At 39.8% G+C, this 19,344-nt stretch overlaps 1 protein-coding gene across 3 annotated transcripts in view; it reads left to right on the top strand.

The window, feature by feature from the left end:
- ATRNL1 (attractin like 1) overlaps window positions 1-19,344 on the top strand; it is a 1,012,424-nt gene that overhangs the window by 448,025 nt on the left and 545,055 nt on the right. For all 3 annotated transcript variants that reach the window (XM_037904761.2, XM_043551194.1, XM_043551197.1), the window contains exon 22: window positions 18,005-18,057. In XM_037904761.2, coding sequence (XP_037760689.1) covers window positions 18,005-18,057 — 53 coding nt within the window. The remainder of the gene's footprint in view (window positions 1-18,004; window positions 18,058-19,344) is intronic.

Raw genomic sequence — 19,344 nt, 5'->3', positions numbered from 1 at the left:
GAAAGGCGGTTGTAGACTGTTTACTGAGCATCCCCTCAAACCTTGGCATCATACGGGGTGTGACTGGGTGTTGGGAGGTGCATGTTGGGGCATGGTTGAGGATGAGAAGGGTGTGTTGGGATGAGGGGCACGTGGGATAGTCCCTGGAGTACCCCAACATTGGGACAGCAGAAATTTAGCTTTAAGCCACTTTAGATTTCTCTGCCACTGGGATTAAGAACCTCACCTGGTGTATCTATCTATATATTTTTTTTAAGTCTGTGTTAAATTTTGAACCCCTTACTAGCACTGTTGAGCAGTTAAAACTGATTGAAAAATTTCTGATGGAACATTTTTATGTCAGAAAAATGCTGATTTGATTCAATCAAAATGTTTTGTGGTAATGTATCAATTTTGTTAGAATGTTTGGGAATTTATTAAAACATTTTATTTCAATAAGGTTGACACATTTAGTTTGTCTTATCAAAACATTTTGTTTTCTATTTTATATTGTATAAAAATCAAAATGTTTAAACCTTCATATGAAATAATATAGTCAAAGCAAACAATATTATAGTCAAAAGTGAAGCATTTTGACCTTATCAAAGGGGAATATTTTGGTAAGGTCAGACCAAAATTTTTCAGAATATCTCATTTTATGAAAAAGTCTGAGATGTCCAGCTTGCATCCTGAATCAGGACAAATTGAAATTTCAGAATCTCAGATTTTCACATGGGACAAGAATTCCATTTTTGACCAGCTCTATGAATAATCCTTCCCCTGACTGGTCCTATTTACTCCAGTAGCATTATTTGGATGAGTAGTTTCACTACAGTGAATAAAGGGTTCGCAGCCTGGTCCTCTGGGGAAAGCAGATGAAAGTTACCTTAGCAAGTGTGAAATTTTAAGAAAATCTGACTAATAGACAATGATTTAAATGACAATATTAAGAGTGAAAATATATTGTAAATAGAATATCAGGGTTTTTTTTAAAAAGGCCCTTAAGTAGAAATGCAAGTGAAAAGCATATACAGTAGTGGCCTAGGGGCAATACACTGTAATAGGAGGAAGATTCAGAAAAATAAGTAGTGCTATAAGAGATTGAAGGCATATACTGCAGATTCTGTTGACTCTACCTGAGAGTTTCTAATATTAGCTCCTAGGGCCAGATTTAAAAAAAAAATATATGTAGGAACCCAAGGATGCAAAAGGGAACCTAGTAGGATTTTTAAAACTGCCTAGGCACCTAACTCCCATTGAAATAAATGACAGGCACTGAGTCACTTTTGAAAATTCCAGTAGGCACCTATCTGCATCTTAAAGCATCTAAATATCTTTAAAAATCTGGCCACTAGTTCCTTGTGAATAGTGAAGAAGCCTACAAAAAAAGAAAACTTTGGCAGTGTGCTTTTTACCCTTTGGCTACTATTTACTTTAGTGCTTCAGCACATGAGAAAGAGATTGACTTTCTAACTCCCAAATTAGTCTCCTCAGAAGCTAATTCAAACATCTCTATATTGTAACACTCAGATTCCCCTATTTTTACTTGCTAAAAAAGAAGATAATTTAATGTCAAACAGGAACACTGTATAATAGAGATGCCAAAGAGCCTCACCAGAGCCAGTGCCATTACAGAAAGTGTGCTGAGAGAGAGAGACATACAGAATGAATGGAAGGACATCCTATACAGTAATATGAAAGAGAGAAAGTTATAGCTATGATAATACTTGATAATTTCCTGAGGATGATTAGGGTTTTTTTATTTATTTAATATGCATTGTTGGAATTTACATAAATTGCTGTGCATATTGGCTGTCACTTTAAAGGCATTTATAATTGTTTATATCTTCAAAACCTTTTCTAAATATTTCATCCTAAATGTGTGTTCTGTCTCTTTTGCTGTTTGTTTAGCATGACTGGATTCAGGTACTTTGGCTTGCTTGATGTCACATTTTTAATCACACTGTTCTGTAGTTTTCTGAAATCTTTTGTCTTCAGGCAAAGTGTCCAGCTCGTGTCTCTCTTGGATTATTTTCATTTCATTTTTTAAAAAAAGAAATAAACAGAAAATATTTGATATTAGGGTTTGACGAAGCCGGACTGTTCTTAATGTTTCCTCTGAATAGTGTGGGGGTGCCTCAGTTTCCCCTAGGCAGTTCTTAAGTATTGAGGTGGTGGGATAAGGGTGTATGATCATTGCAGAGCCCTAGAGGGCAGGTGTGTGCAGGAGTCTGGACACAGAGAATGGCCAACACCCTGTTTCCTGGCAGCTGATGGCCTGGCCCTTCCCCCCTGCAAGGTGAGAGCTAAAGGGTTGGAGAACAAAGGAATCAGGTGACCTCCTGGCCCGGGAAAGGGACAAAGCCCAGAGGAGGAGGGGCTGGAGGGGAAGTCAGTTTGGGGCTGGCTGGGGACATGGAGTGAAGTGCAGACGTGGTTGTCTGGCTCACTGCCCCTCCAAAATGGACCCAGCTGAGGGGTCTTGTTCTTTGCACCTACAAGCTCTGTTTTAGACCATGTTCCTGTCATCTAATAAACCTCTGTTTTACTGGCTGGCTGAGAGTCACATCTGACTGTGAAGTTGGGGTGTAGGACCCTCTGGCTTCCCCAGAACCCTGCCTGGGTGGACTTGCTGTGGGAAGTGCACGGAGGGGCTGAGGATGCTGAATGCTCCGAGGTCAGACCTGGGAAGGTGGAAGTTGTGTGAGCTGTATGTCCTGAAGACAGTCTGCTCACAGAAAGGAGACTTCCCCAGAGTCTTGACTGGTTTCGTGGGGAGCAGTTCCAGAGCATCGCCTGGGGACTCCATGGCATAGGGGGAAAAATGCACCAGAACCCTTCCCCTCTTTGTTTGCCCACCTGTCTTTTCTATGAAATCATGAATTACAGTCCACTATAGAAAAGGGGAAAAAAACCTACTGAAACATATTCCTTCTAAATAACACAATACAATTTGAGACCAATTTGCACACACAAGCTTACACACCATACCATAAATTTGAGGAAATTTGCTCATTGAAAGAGTTGGGTGTTCCTCAGTTCGCATATAGTCCTTTTCTTCTTCAGGCCAAGTGCCCAGCAGGGAGGAGGAGAGAGAGAGAGATTGTGTCATAATATGAATGTTAGGTGGCCACTCAAGACATTCCTTATGGGGATCAAACTTTTTGTATAATCAACCACTCTAACTCTGTGCTTACCCCTTGCCACATTCTGGGTTTCAGTCCAGACCAGTGAGGGGTTGTGTCATTGCCCACCATGCAACCTTGGGCACCTCACATGCTTTGCTCTTTTAGCTTCCAACCTGGGCCACTGGCAACCCGCCTACTAGCATGCAGGTCACACCCTGAGTGTTTGTGTATAGCTACAGCCATGGTCCAGCAACTCTGACCCCAGCAGCCTGTCAGCAACCCGCCAGCCACACTCTAGCTTCCAGCAGCCTTAGTTACTACCTGCAGGTTGACCCCAGTCCTGAATTTTCCCCCAAATGTGTATTCTGCACTGTTCAGCCCTCTCCTAGACAGTTCAAATATTAGAGGTCCATTGCCCCTGTAAAGGGTCAATATGCTACAGTTTGCTACTTCAAGTGTAGTTACCAAACAGTTCAGTTTAAACACAACACTGGGTTAGTGTAGAATAAAAATTAAACAAGTGTATTTAACTACAAAGAGATTTTAAGTGAGTACAAGTATAAGGCTTTTAAGACAGAAATGGTTACAAGAGAAGTTAAGATAAAATACTTTCTAATAGCTAATACTTGACAAGCTAGATTTGGTTCAAGGTAAAATCCTTACCGCAGGTTCCCAGCAGCATTGCTGATGTAATTTTCAGGTCAGAATTGGCCCCCAAAATGTAAGGGTTGGTTCCTATGTTGTCTGAGGTGAGAGAGGGAGAGATACTTTGGGTGTTTTTGCCTCTCACTTTTATAGTTCAATCACCCTTTGAAGTTGATTCTTCTCAGGATTACCCCTCAAAGCAAAGTTTTTTCAAACAGGAAAGGTGGGGACATGGAGTAGTGAAGGTGTTTCCATGCTCTTTCTGCTCCCATGTGTATGCTGCAAGGCAGATTTGCCTTGTCTCCTGCCATTTCCCCCTTTGCTGTCTCAAGCACCCTGTTTACTAGTTATATGTAAATTGAGGTAAACCCACGTTCCTTTGTTTAGGATAAACCTGTTTTAACAATTTTTGCCTAGTCAGGGGTGTGTGGGCTTGAACATGTGCTAACAGCATCATACGGGGGAATTTATAAGTTTACATATAATGTTGCTATATACATTTCACCATGCTGATATTGACCAGCAAGTAATTAGTTTTAAGATGATACCTCACAAGGCATATTTTGTAAAAAGATTATTACAGTAGTGCATAGGGTGTGAATACAGGGGGCTTTCGGTCATATTTGTTGTTTTAGAAGAACAAACTGTGATAGGAAGTTGGTGAGCATGTCCCCTTTTCCAAGGCTTGCCCTGTTGCCTTGACACATCTAACAGCTTCTGTCCGTCACTGACAGTAGACCAAAAATATGTGTTACAAGATCAGCTGACATTTCATTCATGGAGAAAGGAAACTGACAAGTAAGGCAATTCCTTTTTCTAAAGAAATGCAGTGGGACATGGGAGATTGGATTTTCCGGATTAGAAATGAATGGTAACAAACCACTGGCATGTGAAGTCAATTTGTTCTCTAATTCATAAAGTCTCACTTGAACTATTTTTTACTCAGATGGTTCCCAATGATGGATACAGTTAGTTTTGTTCCTGTGACAAAGATGAGGCTATAGAATACCAAAGAATTAATAAGAACTGGCAGTCTTTTTATCACTTAACCAGTTTAATTGAATTATATATTTATCTAAGAGAGCTCTTGTCTCACCTACTTTAGTTATTTTCTGTTGCACAAAGCAAAACAACTACTTCGTGTTTGAAATATTGCAACTTGAAAGAGTATTTAAAAGCCTTGTAATGTTGTTTATCCTATGCCTTCCTGGAGGAATTGCATTTGAATGTCATAAAATAAAACTGGAAATAGATATTCTATATACATAGCTAGAATCTTTTATTTTATTACTGGTAAGTGAAATTGGCCTGTATAAGAAAGTCTTGCTGGTCTAGGCCTTTTCGGTGAATTAAGTAGATAGGAGATGAGTTCATCTACTGAAAAAAATGCTGTTTGTAGGACATAATTATATGCATTTACAAGAAGACACAAATAATCTTCCCCATCCCTTTTATTAAAAAGTCCCATCTGAAACCATAAATCCTGGTACTTTTAGATTACCATTAGCTTGAGGGATACAAAGAACTGTCTTGAATATCTAAAACAGAGGTTGCTTGTGAATGGAAGCAGCTTGGAATATAGAGAGGTGAACAGGTAGGTGCTTCCATGTTTTGAATTAGGACCAATTTGTTTGTTCATAGACTCAGAAATAAAACAAAGAGGTGACAAAATTAAATATGGATGCAAAAGGTAGAGATCCATAGAGTACGATGGTAATACAGGTAAGAGACTTTTAGATACAGCCGTGACATGCACGTAAGTAGGTTATTAGTTTACTTGCTTCAGCATAGAGAAATTACAGATTAAGGAATTAGGAAAAAAACCAGTAATATTTAGCCATTATATAACATCTTCTGTTTGAGACTGTCAAAGCTCTTCACAGACAATTGGTTAAGCCTTATAATATGTCTGTGAATTAGGTGTACAGAAACTGTTGTTCACCAAATACACCATCGGAACAGAATTTTCACATTTGATTTTTAGCTTCTTAGTGTGATGCTTGTGGAACTCAAGCTTGTAAGCTTGATCTTTGAAAGGTGTGAAAGCAAAGTGGAATGTGAGCCAGGCCCCCTACTGGCTGTGGTGCTACAATCTCCAGGTGAGTGTAAATTCTTTCCTCTCAATGACTCAGCCAGTTTTTTGCTGACAACAGTCGGCAAAGAAATCCCTGCAGATTACTGTACCACTGCAGCCAACGCTCAGACTCTTCACTAGACACCCAGTACCTCTTTGGCTGTTATTCTGAGGATTGATAAAAGAGGAATCACCTTCAAGCCCTCATTGAGGCTCACCAGGGAAGCTCCAGTAATGAGGCTGGCTTAGAGAGCTTACAAGTGTAAATACCCCTGAGTTCCAGGACTCAGCGCTAACAATACGTGCATTGGTGCAGACCCAGCTTCACCTCTGGTAAACCCAGTGAGGCAGTTCCCCATCCTGCAGTATTACAGGTGAAGCTGAGGGCTTCCCCAAGCATTGATTTATTGATTCTGTAGAGGCATGAGAATTTGAGTGGTAGTGAGCACCAGTTTATTAGAGTACATGCAAGAGGCTGATGCAGAAGACATTTAGAGAGTGCCAGTAGATCCTCACTGCATTTCTTTCAAAGCGCCAAAATGTAGGCAGTTTTAGATCAAGACCTCTGGATTTTCTCCACTTGCAGTCATGTGTTTGAAGCAGAGGTGTGGTCAATGAGATTAGGTATCAATATTTGCTCATTGAGCTGGCCCAGTCACTCTGCATTGGCAAAAGTAGGATTTCTCTGTGCCGTCAGAGGACTTTTTCTGTTGAGGCCAGTGCTTATACCCAGAGAGTCAGTGTTGTCAGTGTGGTAAACTGCGGTCTTGATGCCAGCACTCCCACTACCTCTTAAACTCAGGGCTCTCGTGCAGGCAGTGTCCGTGCTTCCTGGAACACTGATGATGCTTCAGTTCAAGCTGTATGGGCGGGGAAGCAGAGGATCAGCATTCTGAAGCCTGCTGTTTGGACTCAGAAGAACCAGACGTCTCATCTGTCTGAATTATGTGATGCCAAATACTGTTCTTCTACCGAGAAACACTGCGGCATTAACTCCACTGGGGAGAATCCTACCTTCCCTGGGTTTCTACAGGAGCAGTCCAAGAAAGTTAATTTAGAATTAAACGTAGCCTAGGAATTTGAGAGCCATGATTAAGATATTGGAATGAGAAGTCAACATGTAATACAGATAACAAGAGCTTGCACCACGTATTTTGAACATGTAATAATGGTTTGGTAGAGTCACAGAAACTGTGTCCATTTGGAAGATAGTTGAGTAAAAAATATTCTCTCTGAGGAGGATGTGAGCTACATCTCCCATCTTCTCCAAACTACAAGGGTTTGGGATTAAACACAGCCATGGCTAGAGGAAAGACCAGCCACACTTATGGTATTGTGTCCCAGAATCCTGATTTGTGGCAGTGGGATTCATTTGAATGAAGGGTTTACCACTCTTCAGTTGCAGCTCTTCTCATATGGGTCACCAGCCCTTCATTAATCATGGGTCAGGTGGAGCTATAGAACAAGGTTGCCATCCTGGTCAAGATTCTTCCCCAAGAAAATGCTATGACCTTAAAAAGCTAGGATGTAAATCTAGCTTGGTTTTAGGTTCTGTCAGATATGGGGAAGATGGTGGTGAGGGTTGTTGCCATAAGGGGTGATGCTTATGGATCTCCTAGGCTGAAGATATCCAGTTTCCATGAGTCAATCAGACTCAAGTGGATCCCTTCACTTGGGCCCCCCTAGAAACTTCTTGTCTATTTTCTTCAACAGTCTGAGTCTAGCTGAAAGACTCAGAGAGAACTTAACTTGCAAATGCCACCCAAAGGTGCCAATCTCAAACTAGGGTGAGAACTCACTATGCATGGGCATTTGAGATATGTGGCATTTTTGTGTAAAGTTCACAAAATGAGTGAAATGGGCCCATATATGGCAATGCGCCTATGCACTATCTTGCACAAGGTTATTTCAATATATCTGCATTTTCCTGGTGCTGCATAAACTGACCTCAGGACTGTTATTTCACTCTTTGCTATCAGTCCATGGGCATATCCAGAAGCCCCTCAGAAATCCTGTATTAGTTCAGGTTGGGTGAAATTCACCTCTGTGTAGAGGGCCAGCACAATTTATATGCACTTCTTAACTGGGACTTGCTTGGTGCATGGGACTTGTGCTGGTCCCCTGCACAGGGAAGTCATTTCAACCATTATTATTGATCCAAAATATCCTAGAAGCCACTATTGTAAAATTAATCATAGCTTATATTGTATGAAGAGTAGCAGTAGTGTGACAGTGCACCTTTTGTTGCTGGGAAACAGGCAATAAATTCTGACTCTTTACTTGTTTTTATTAAGTTATACTCCTTGAAAGGGTGCAATAATTGAATGTCTTCAGTGTTCGTGCAACTTTTTTGGGATATTCAATCAACATGCATAGAAGCATGCTTATGATAGGACACAGTATAGACACAGTACACTGCCTAGTGCAGTTTAGTAAAAAATTATATTTAAACCATCAAGTGTCTAGAGACAATATGATAGGTGCTTTCATAAATTAAAACAATGTAGCCCAGTAGGCTAGCTTGCCTTTATTATATTCATTGCTTTGTATTATATTCTGCAGTAATGCAAGAAACCTACAGGCTGGTATCCTGTAAGACATCAGCTTCAGAAAATTAGCATAAAGCCTGAGGCCTAGGAACTTTGAACAGACAAACTTTGCACAGATAAACAGCCCAACAGAAAACCCCAAGTATTTGGGGAGCTGAAAATAGAGTTTAAGGAGAAGTTCTGACTACAGGTACATTATTCAACCACAGAAGTGTCCTGGCAATGAACTGATGTACATAACAGGTACATGAGATACATCTAAGGCTAACCTGCTTGCTTGCCTATATATCTTTTTTTCTTATGGGTTTGCTTATTTGTTTTTATTATAATAGGTTTATAGGTTTATATTAGAGTATATTTTGGCTGTCATTTAGGTAGATAGATGATGATAAGCTAAAGCATAAGATCCAAATATGGTTGCGACCTTTAACATAGAGGATGTGTTGAAATAGGTTGGCATTGGGGGCTTCCTAAGTTCATGTGCTTTTAAACTTAACAGATACCCCACAACTTGGAACTTCGAAAGAACCAAAATAACTGGTTAGAACAAAAATAACAAATGTGATACTTAACCACAAAACGAATTGAAAGGGTTAGAGAATAACTGGAAATAACAGGCCATCAAAAGGTCAATGAACAAACCATAGATTTTGTAAGTAATCTGTTTAAAACATTCTTCCCTTTGTCCTTGAAAATAGGAGATGTGTCTTTGGAAACATGCCAGAGCAGTACTGATAATTCATTATTACCACTTAAAGCAAATGATCATAGTCCTATAGCATATATAAAGTATCTAATGTAAATCCTGCTTCAAAGATTTCAAATATACTATATGTGTCAAGTATAACCAAATACTGTAAGTGCATTTGAAAGTAGATACTATTCAAAACAATATATTGGATTTTTTTAAAAGTACAAAACAATTACTGTAATAACTAAAGTACTATAATGATAGAATTAATTCAGGGAATAGGGCTTTTGTAATTGAAACCATATTTCTTGACTTATAAAAAGCAATACACATGCTTAATAGAACAGTACAAAGAGTATCAAACTACTAGGTAGAACTGAACTGGAGGCTAGAGTATGTATTCTTATGAACAAATAAATGCAGGTTACTTTTAAAAAAAACTATTTCATTCATTTTTTACAGCGCTGAAAAACTATACATTTAAGTGGTATCTTTCAACTGAAAATAGGCACACACAAAAAAGGAAGTATATCAAAATATTTTGTTGCTGTACAATGCATTGCTTAGCTTGGTTTTATATTACAGGCATTACGTCAGTTCTTCATGCATTATGCCAGAACAGCTAAAATGGCTAACTGTAAAATTGTATTGTCATATTTCCTTCAGGAGTGTTGAAGGTCAATTCTATAGCTGTTTGCAGGAGTTAATGGTTCTTAGAGGCAAAAATGGATACTTATGTGAGATTAAATTGCAAAACATTAAGTACTAAAAATGCAGTCAAATTCTTTCTTTCTTATAATTCACTCTTTTTTCAACATCTCTGTAAGCATTGATATTTACATTGCTTTAGACAGACTGTATGGATATTTTCAAGTTATGTGCACTTGCTTTTTGGTTTATATATTTATTTTTATTTACATCAAAATTATGTTGTATGACATCTTTGGGATGGGAATCGACGAAGATCCAGTCAACTACATGCTACATGCTAGTGGAAGGCAATTTGGTCTGATAGACAAGCCACTGAATGGGGAGACCTGGGTTCTGTGCCTGCTTCTGTCTCTGACCTGCTCTGTGACATTGGGAAAGCCACTTCACTTAATGTGTTTCTTCTCTCACCCTTGTCTGTCTTGCCTGTTATTTAGGTTATAAATTATTCAGGGTGATTGTTTCACTACATGCTTGTGAGAAATGGCTAGCACAATGAGCCTTATAGTTGCTACTGTAACACAAATAATAATTATAATAAAAGATCTGCATGCTTGGGGAGTGAGAAGTCCATAATCAAGGACAGGATAATTTGACATGTGGAAATACTAGATTTAATTAAGGATAGTTAGCATGGATTAGTAAAAAGAAGATCATTAACACAAATTTGATAAGAGAGATTATTTGAAGAAAAAAGAGGAGAATTCCAAAAAAAGTATTTTCCATTGAGCAGTACAGATAGATTATGCTTTACTGATGTGGAATTCAATAAACTTTGAGTAGTTTCCTGTTAGAAATAATACATTTGCTTTGTCACAGAATTATTTTTCACAATTAAATTTTTGAAGGAATCCCCTAATTAAATACCTCTTCATTTCACGGTAAGAAGTTATTATTTGTGTAGTTTTATAGGTAAATACAGAACAGTTCAGTACAGAGTCTTACCAAACAAATAACGGGTTCCTAGATGTAAAGTGCTTACTTTTAGGGTCATAGTCTGAGACAGCAGATAATAAAAACAGTATAATACAAGAACGTGCATTTGGACAGGCATTGTAGTCAGAATACTTCAAAGTTGTGAACATTTAAATCATTGTGATTCCTAAAGTGGGCAACCTTATATGTGAATCTTGAAACTTTCTAGACTGTTCAGATTTAAGAAGGTTTTGATTATATTTTTTCTATAAAGCATTAAGTCTCATAGATTCAGATCAAGGAATTTCAATCTGTGTAAGCTGAATAGTCCATATTTTTTTCCTTTTTGTTTTATAAAATGAAGGACATTTGTGTTCGGATATAAAATATGGTATTTTCTGAATACTGCCTAACTTGTGATCTAATTCTATCATTGAAACATATAAGGGCCAGAGCAATCAAAAATGTCCTGTTAGCTCACAATAACTTGCATCATGTAATTATACCTGTTATAGAATATATAGTCTTGCTACTGCAATAGACAATGTTGAACAATCTTAATGACAGGGAAGGAAAAGCAGATCCTTTAAAATGCTCCGTTTTTAAAAGAAAATAAATAGAGCATTGTGCCGTAACTCTTCTTTTCAAAATTGCCAACTTAAAGATATTCCCAAAAACTGGATGTAATTTTATATGCCTATGTTCAAGCTATGAGACTATGTGAGAAATCAAGTTACTTAAAGAGCTTTGCCATCTTTGGATGAAAGGTCAAGTACAGTAGTAAAAAGTACTATTATTGCCTCTGCTCATCATCCCCAGATCGATGTATTGAGGAGAGCCTTCCATGGCTCCAGTATCTGTTTTGGGGAAATAGAAGAGATTGTAGACTGGGGTTGGGGCTGAAGGCTGGACAAATACATCATCCTTGTCTAGCTCCATTGAGTTTATGCAGAAAAGTTAACACAGTCTGGTGGTATATTTTCTGTAGAGCTTCCCCCTCCCATGGATCTAACGCTACCTTGGAGCCAGGAGGAGAGGCCATAGCAGAGCCAGAAGGTTGCAGATCTGAGGGCAAGATGTTTTCTTCAGGGGTTGAGGTGGGTGGGAAAACATTTTTTCTGCTGAAATCGTTAGGGTGGAGTTTAGTGGAGGGATCCTTGTGGAGATTTCATTCATTGAAATCCACCCACAGGCTTTTCCATGAGAGTGGAGAGTTTTTATTATAGGCATGTCTGTAGCACCAGCTACAGTCAATCAATGTGCAATCAATTTGCGAACAGTTAGAAGATAACAAGGTGAGAAGTAACAGTCATCATGGATCTGTCAAGAACAAATCATGTCAAACCAACTAATAGCTTTCTTTGACAGGGTACAAGCCTTGTGGATGGGAGGAAGCAATAGACATGGTATATCTTGACTATAGTAAGGCTTTTGATACCATCTTGCATGGATGACTTATAAACAAACTAGAGAAGTACAACCTAGATGGAGCTACTATAAGGTTGGAAAACCATTCCCAGAGAGTAGTTAGTCAGTGGTTCACAGTAATGCTGGAAGGGCATCTCGAATGGGGTCCCTCAGGGACCAGTTCTGGGTATAGGTCTGTTTAATATCTCGGTCAGTGATTTAAGAGAGTACACTTATAAAGTTTGTGGACGAAACCAAGTTGGAGGGGGGGAGTTGCAAGTGCTTGGAGGATAGGATTAAAATTCAAAATGATCTGAACAAACTGGAGAAATGGTCTGAAGTAAATAGGGTGAAATTCAACAAGGACAAATGCAAAGTAGTCCACTTAGGAAGGAACAATCAGTTGCACACATTCAAAATGGGAAATTTTTGCAGTACTGCTTCCTAGGCAGTAATGGATCTGGGGGACCTAGTGGTTCACAAGCTAAATATGAGTCAACAGTGTAACACTGTTGACTCGAAAGCAAACATCATTCTGGGATGTATTAGCAGGAGTTTTGTAAGCAAGACACAAGAAGTAATTCTTCCGCTCTACTCCATGCTGATTAGGCCTCAGCAGGAGTATTGCATCCAGTTCTGGGTGCCACATATCAGGAAAGATGTAGACAAATTGGAGAAAGTCCAGAGAAAAGCAACAAAAATAATTAAAGGTCTAGAAAACATGACCTGTGTGGGAAGATAGAAAAAATTGGGTTTGTTTAGTCTGGAGAAGAGAAGACTGAGAGGGGACAAAACAGTTTTCAAGTACATAAAAAGGTTGTTACAAGGAAGAGGCAGAAAAATTGTTGTCATTAACCTCTGAGGATAGGACAAGAAGCAATGGTTTTAAAGTGCAGCAAGGGAGGTTTAGGTTGGACATTCAGAAAAAATTCCTAACTGTCAAGGTGGTTAAGCATTTGAATAAATTGCCTCAGGAGGTTGTGGAATCTCCATCATTGGAGATTTGTAAGAGCGGGTAAGACAACCCCTTGTCAGGGATGGTCTAGATAATACTCCTGCTATGAATCCAGGGGACTGGACTAGATGACCTCTTGAGGTTCTTTCCAGTCCTATGATTCTATTGTTAAGGTTGCCTGACACTGCCCATGATAAAGACCCTGTTTTCAGTTGCTTATAATTTTGTCAGAACTTTAATTGAGATAAATTTTCTATGCCAGATATCTGCCTCTCACTGAATTTTTTGGGAAAATTTGAGCCAAAATCGTCCAGCCATTTTCAAAAATGAAGCCAGGAAAAAATACGTTGGTGTACCCATGTTAAAAAATTAAGACTTTTTCTTTGAATATCTCTAGCACCTTCATGTTTGGAGCAAAAACTTAACATTTGACAGAGAGCGGACTTTGTGTCAGGGATGCGCCTTATGCCATCCCCATAAAAATCTGCAAAGATTTGGCCACAACAGTTTTCGAAAAATGATATTTCTCTCATGCTCAGTGGAAACTGCTTTGATTTTTAGCAGGGAAACTCTTGAAGATTCTATTCAAACTGAGCATTCTTGAGCCTCTCACAGCTCTAGTTTTGACCAGACTTCACTTGAGCCTTCCACTTCAGTTCCACAGAGAGCAACTGAGTTTGCCCCATTCTCTCACACATCCTACCTAAGTGATTGAGCATGCGCCAACACAGAGCTATAGGGGTTAAGCCGGACTTTGCCTGGAATGCCTGTTTGCGGCTTTTCCAGGCTGGAAAAGGGCCAAGTACTGGAGCTGAGAGGAGGGAGTCTGTTACTCTCAAACTCTCTGTGACCCTCCTGCTGGCACAGAGGCTGTGTAGAGGAGGAATCTCACCATTCCCCCTGCTCTCAGCAATTAACTGAAACCATTTGGCAAGCAGTGAGTCTCATCCCCTTCTAGTGCTAGTCCACATAGAGGAGACACCCTACTGTTGCTATCAGTTACTATGTTACTTCAAGTGACAGAGGTCTATGTAGTGGGGTCTGATTAACCATCTGGGTGTCAGTGTGATGCCACATGAAGAAATTTTTTTCAGCAAATCATAGAATATAAGGTTTAGAAGGGACCTGAGGAGGTCATCTAGTCCAACCCCCTGCTCAAAGCATGACCAATCCCCAACTAAATCAGTTGAGGAAGGGGTTCTATAGACAACAGTCTTTTTCACTGCCCATCCCTGATTCATTGCCAGAGCAGGTCCAGCCTGGTCACTGATTGAAGCAGGGGTCCTGTGGAAAATATATCTGATCAGGCTTGCCGACAGGAATTCTGGGTCCCAGGGCAGAATAGTCAATGGGTCCCCACTGGTGCCCAGTGAGCTGCCAGCTGCACTGCTGGGCGTGCTCTTCCGGCACGGCCAGGGCTTCCACATGTCCGCCTGGCTGCCTTTGGTGCTGCCAGTACCACCCCGTGCACGCCTAGGAACATAGCCTCTGACTTCCAGATTTCCTGGGGGATGCTTGACACCCGCCCCACCCTGCTCCATCCTAGGCTCCTTCCCCCCACCCCTTTCCCGAGGGCACCCCATATACAACTGGTGCCTCCCTATAGTGCGGGGGCATGGATTTAAAGGGCAGATCACCTGTAGTCCCCTCTGTGCTCAGCCCAGGGCCACCGTACTCTCCCACCCCATGTTACCTGCGGGGGGTGGGGTGGGGAGGTTGCTTTGTCCTCCTGCTGCGCCTGCCCCCCTTCCCCGCCCTTTCTGCTGTTCTCCCTGGCAGCAAGAGCCCAGGCCAGGAGCAGGAGGTAGCTGCTTTTAATGCTGGCCCCTCCCGATCTCTGCTCTGCAGCCCTCCCCAGCAGCTGCCTGAGAGAGCCTGGCTGGGGATTAGGCAGCTTCCGCTCCCTACCCAGCTTGGGCTGTGCTCAAGAGGTCCACCCCACCTCTTCCCATCCCCTGCTCCTTCCCCTCCCCCCAGTGCCTCCGGCAGGCCGCCAAACAGTTGACAGCAGTGGGTGACGGCAGCACTAGGGGGGATGGGAACAAGCTGATCTGTGGGGCCCGCTGCTGGCGGGAGGTCCTGGGCGGGGTGGGGTTCTGGGCAATTGCCTCTTTTGCCCCCCTGTAGGCAGGCCTGCCTGTATAATAATGAACACACAATGGGGCTGAATCAAGGTTGCATAATGCTTGACTGAGTGCTTGACTTTGTGACATGAATAATGTTTTAACATTGTTTTTGTGTGTAATACAATATGTATGCACTTAATAAATGATGAGGTTACTGAGAAGATGAACAAAAATAACAATTTTGGAATGCTGTGTCTAGCATAATACTTTTCCTGGAGTGCTAATTTTAGGAAGTTTTTAGCTATACAGAATGAGAAATTTGCCATTAAACTGTAATTCGCAACAGTTCTTTCAGTGCGATGGGTGTTATTCTCGTCTCCTTTGGTACATGAAGCTGTTTAGAAAGTATAATAGACAAAACTCTGAAAAGCTGCATTAATTCCATGGGAGAATCAAGTTATGTTGTAAATGCCATTGATGCTTATTTTCTTCTATGATGTTGTAACAAAGACTCACTGGTATTTTCCCCCATTTTTGAATAAAATGAGCACAATAACAACCAAATATTATGTTGGAGAACTATTAAGGAGATCAACAGCAAAACAGACTTGAGAAAATTAAAACTTAAATTGTTTTTCTCTTAGGAGTTAAGCTGTTATAATTAGAGTATACTCCAGATTCAGGAAATTGCTAGATGATATGACATCTAAGTTAAGCAGTTTTTCAATATTGCTCATAAATAAAATAAATCTAATGCAACATTCTCTCGCAACCAAAGTTTCTTGAAGAGCACAAAGCAATGAAAAACAAAAAGTGACAATAACTGACTGATCCGGACCTTCCCATAGGGAAAACGTTCTATAGACATTAATAGAAAATGATAACCTTTCTCTTGGTTTTCTGAACCATCCTATACAATTTAATAGAAAATTATAACTCTGCTAGAGAATTCTGTGGAATGGTTCATAAACCAAGAGAAAGGTTATCATTTTCTATTAAATTATGTAGGTTTTTAGAGTAATTTCTTATAGTCTTATTCATTTAATCACTATGAAATTCTGTAGGTTATTTTGTAAGAGTTATAACGCTGAAGAGAACAACTTATTTTATAAATAGGACAGGGATATTTTTCAACTTCTGGCATTGATATGCCTTGTCACCTACACAATAGCTACTGCTCCATCTTATTTAGCAATAGAAGTAACTACCTCAAGAAATTAATCAATGAAAGGCTGGTTGCAACACACTTTGACTATGAGGATCTGTTTAGAGACATTAGGGAATTCTGGGTTTTGTTTCATGTTCTTACTCATTTAATTATTATTGTTGTAAATTATAATTAATCATAATGATTTTCTCAGTGCTCCAAAAATGAATTTGACACCTAACACAAACAAAAATATAGTTTCTGCCCACTCTAAGAGCTCACAAATGAACTGCAACATAAGTGAAAATGATAAACAGAGAAAAGAGGAAGAGTAACAGTAATAAGAGGTCATGGTTATGTAGTAAGGCAAGAACACATCTGGACAGCTCCATTTTTTATTCCCCTACTTCTCACAGGCAAGATGGCAGAAGTAATATGCAAGGAGGGATTTGAATGCGATGAGGAAGGTGACTTGAAGGCATTCCATGTACAATGGGTCACGTGACAGGAAACAAAAGAGGCATTGAGACTTCTGGAGCAGTGGTAGTAGGAGCACTGTATATTTTCAGCTGCTTAAGGGCTAGACTGGGCATAAATGGAAGAGAGTCACTTAGCAGAGTAGGGAGTTGAAATGGAGCTTTGCACAGTTAGGTTAGGGTCTCTTGGATTTTGGTTCCTGGTGCTCAGTGTAGTGCAGGGGCTCTGCCACAGATGTTACCCTCCGGGAGCAGGTGGGTGGGAAATGGGTGGTTAGTGGCAGGGAGCAAGTAAAATCATGGCTTCTTCCTCTGTGTAGCACTCTCTGCTGGTTAGTAGAGCTAGCTGGATACATGGGGGAGTATGCTGCACCCAAAAAGGGGTGTTGCAAATTACTCTTACCCCCTTCAGCATAACAGGAGCTTGGGCAGAATGGTGCAGCTGAAGGGTGTCCACCACTTCCTCTGGGCTGTAACCTAAGGCCATAGTATAGTTCTTTGGGTTCTGTATTTTTCTAGAAAAGTGTATTTCTCGAGATGTATTTGAATTGTGACTGCATACATCTGAGTAGATGTTGGTTACACATTAGCAGTGAAATAAACATAAAAGTTATGACTAAGAATATTCATAAATGTTTTTTGAACAATCTCATTTATTATTTGTATCCTACATCCCTACCGTGTGTGTAACCACATCAAAAATGGCCATTCCCCCCATTTCTGCCATGCTAAGAAGTGAGTTATGGAGAACATGAAGGGGAAGTGATGATAGCTGTAATTTACAGCAGATATAGCAAACAAGATATGAATTTTGAAAGGGACCATAGCATTTTCTTTATTTTGCCTCTGCCAGTGTTGTTTTAAAACAGATTATTTAAAAAATTGGTTTTATTGTTTTTGGGTTTTAGACTATTTGGTTGAAACTATGCATGTTAACAAAGAATAACTGTATAGTATATTACTGCTGTAGTACAAAACAAAATGAACGATGTAACAATTTTGAAGATTTTGAACTCTCATCTTAACTTCTCAGTATATACATTCCAGATCTCAAATTACCTGTGAATTTAATACATAGCTAAAGACAGTGCTGTTTCATTTGTTTGGAACTATCTTATATCAAATGTCTTAAACATTTACTTATCCCCACCTCTAATAAGTTAAAACTGTCCCCTTACATTTGGGGGGAAAATGTTCACTCTAATGTTGTATTAAAATTATAAAATGTGTTTAATAGTAATTCAGTTCATTTTTATTTCTGCAGCTGTGACTCTGAAAATAGGTACCTTGGAAATCCACTCAGGGGAACGTGTTACTGTGAGTATTTAAATGTTTCATTTTCTCTAATCTCACAAATTAAGCACTGTATACACATAAAATAGTGGGTGTCTTTCCACTCTAAAACAAATTAGACAGAATGCTTGGTGGATATTTATTTTTTGATGTATAAAGAAAATGCCCATTCAGGCCTCTCTAGGTACTTGTGAATTTATTTAAAACACCAAGAACTAGGCAAGTCCCCTCAATATTGCAGCTGAAACTGAACACATTGAAACTTGCTCCCTCAGGCAAAGGCCTGAGTGAACAGCTAAACCCTTGCATCATACACTCTAGATCAACATGCAAGAGCTCAGTCAGCCCAAAGAGGGAATATGGTTATATCGTGGCTTTTAAACCACAACTCATGGTAGGGAAGTGGAGAGGGCAGTACTATAGCAAGATCCCCTGTGGGCAATACGTAAAACCATAAGAATGGCTCTACTGGGTCAGACCAATGGTCCGTCTAGCCCAAGATCCTGTTTTCTGACAGTGGTCAGTGCAAGATACTTCAAAGGTTCCACTCAGAGGTTTAGAGACACCCAGAGCTTAGGTTTGCATACCTGACCATCCTGGCTAATATACATTAATGGACCTATCCTCCATGAAATTACTTATTCTTTTTTGAATAAGTTATACTCTTGACCTTCACAACATCCCGTAGCAATGAGTTCCACAGGTGGACTGTGCATTATGTGCACAAGTATATCCTTGTGTTTGTTTTAAACCTGTTGCCTATTAATTTCATTTAGTGTCCCCTGGTTCTTGTGTTATGTACCTGATCACTCTTGTTACGGTGTGTATGGTAACACCCATTGTTTCATGTTCTCTGTGTATATAAAATCTCCCCACTGTATTTTCCACTGCATGCATCCGGTGAAGTGAGCTGTAGCTCACGAAAGCTTGTGCTCAAATAAATTTGTTAGTCTCTAAGGTGCCACAAGTACTCCTTTCCATTTTATATAAGCTCTTTAATACCCTGAATAATTTACGTTGCCCTTCTCTCTGTACCTTTTCCAATTTTAATATATCATTTTTGAGATGAGACCACCAGAACTGCATGCAGTACTCCAGGTTTGGCCGTACAATGTATTTATATAGTGACATTATTGTATTTTCTCTTATTATTGATCCCTTTCTTGATGATTCCTAACGTTCACTTAGCTATTTTGACTACTGCTGCACATTGAGCAGATGTTTTTAGAGAACTGTCCACAATGACTCCAAGATCTTTCTTGAGTAGTAACAGCTTATTTAGACCCCGTTATTTTATATGTATAATTAGGA

The sequence above is a fragment of the Chelonia mydas genome, chromosome 7 (assembly GCF_015237465.2).
Source record: "Chelonia mydas isolate rCheMyd1 chromosome 7, rCheMyd1.pri.v2, whole genome shotgun sequence".
Classification (NCBI taxonomy): Eukaryota; Metazoa; Chordata; order Testudines; family Cheloniidae; genus Chelonia; species Chelonia mydas.
Note: the sequence above shows the minus strand (reverse complement) of the source record. Positions and strands in the feature narration are given on the sequence as shown.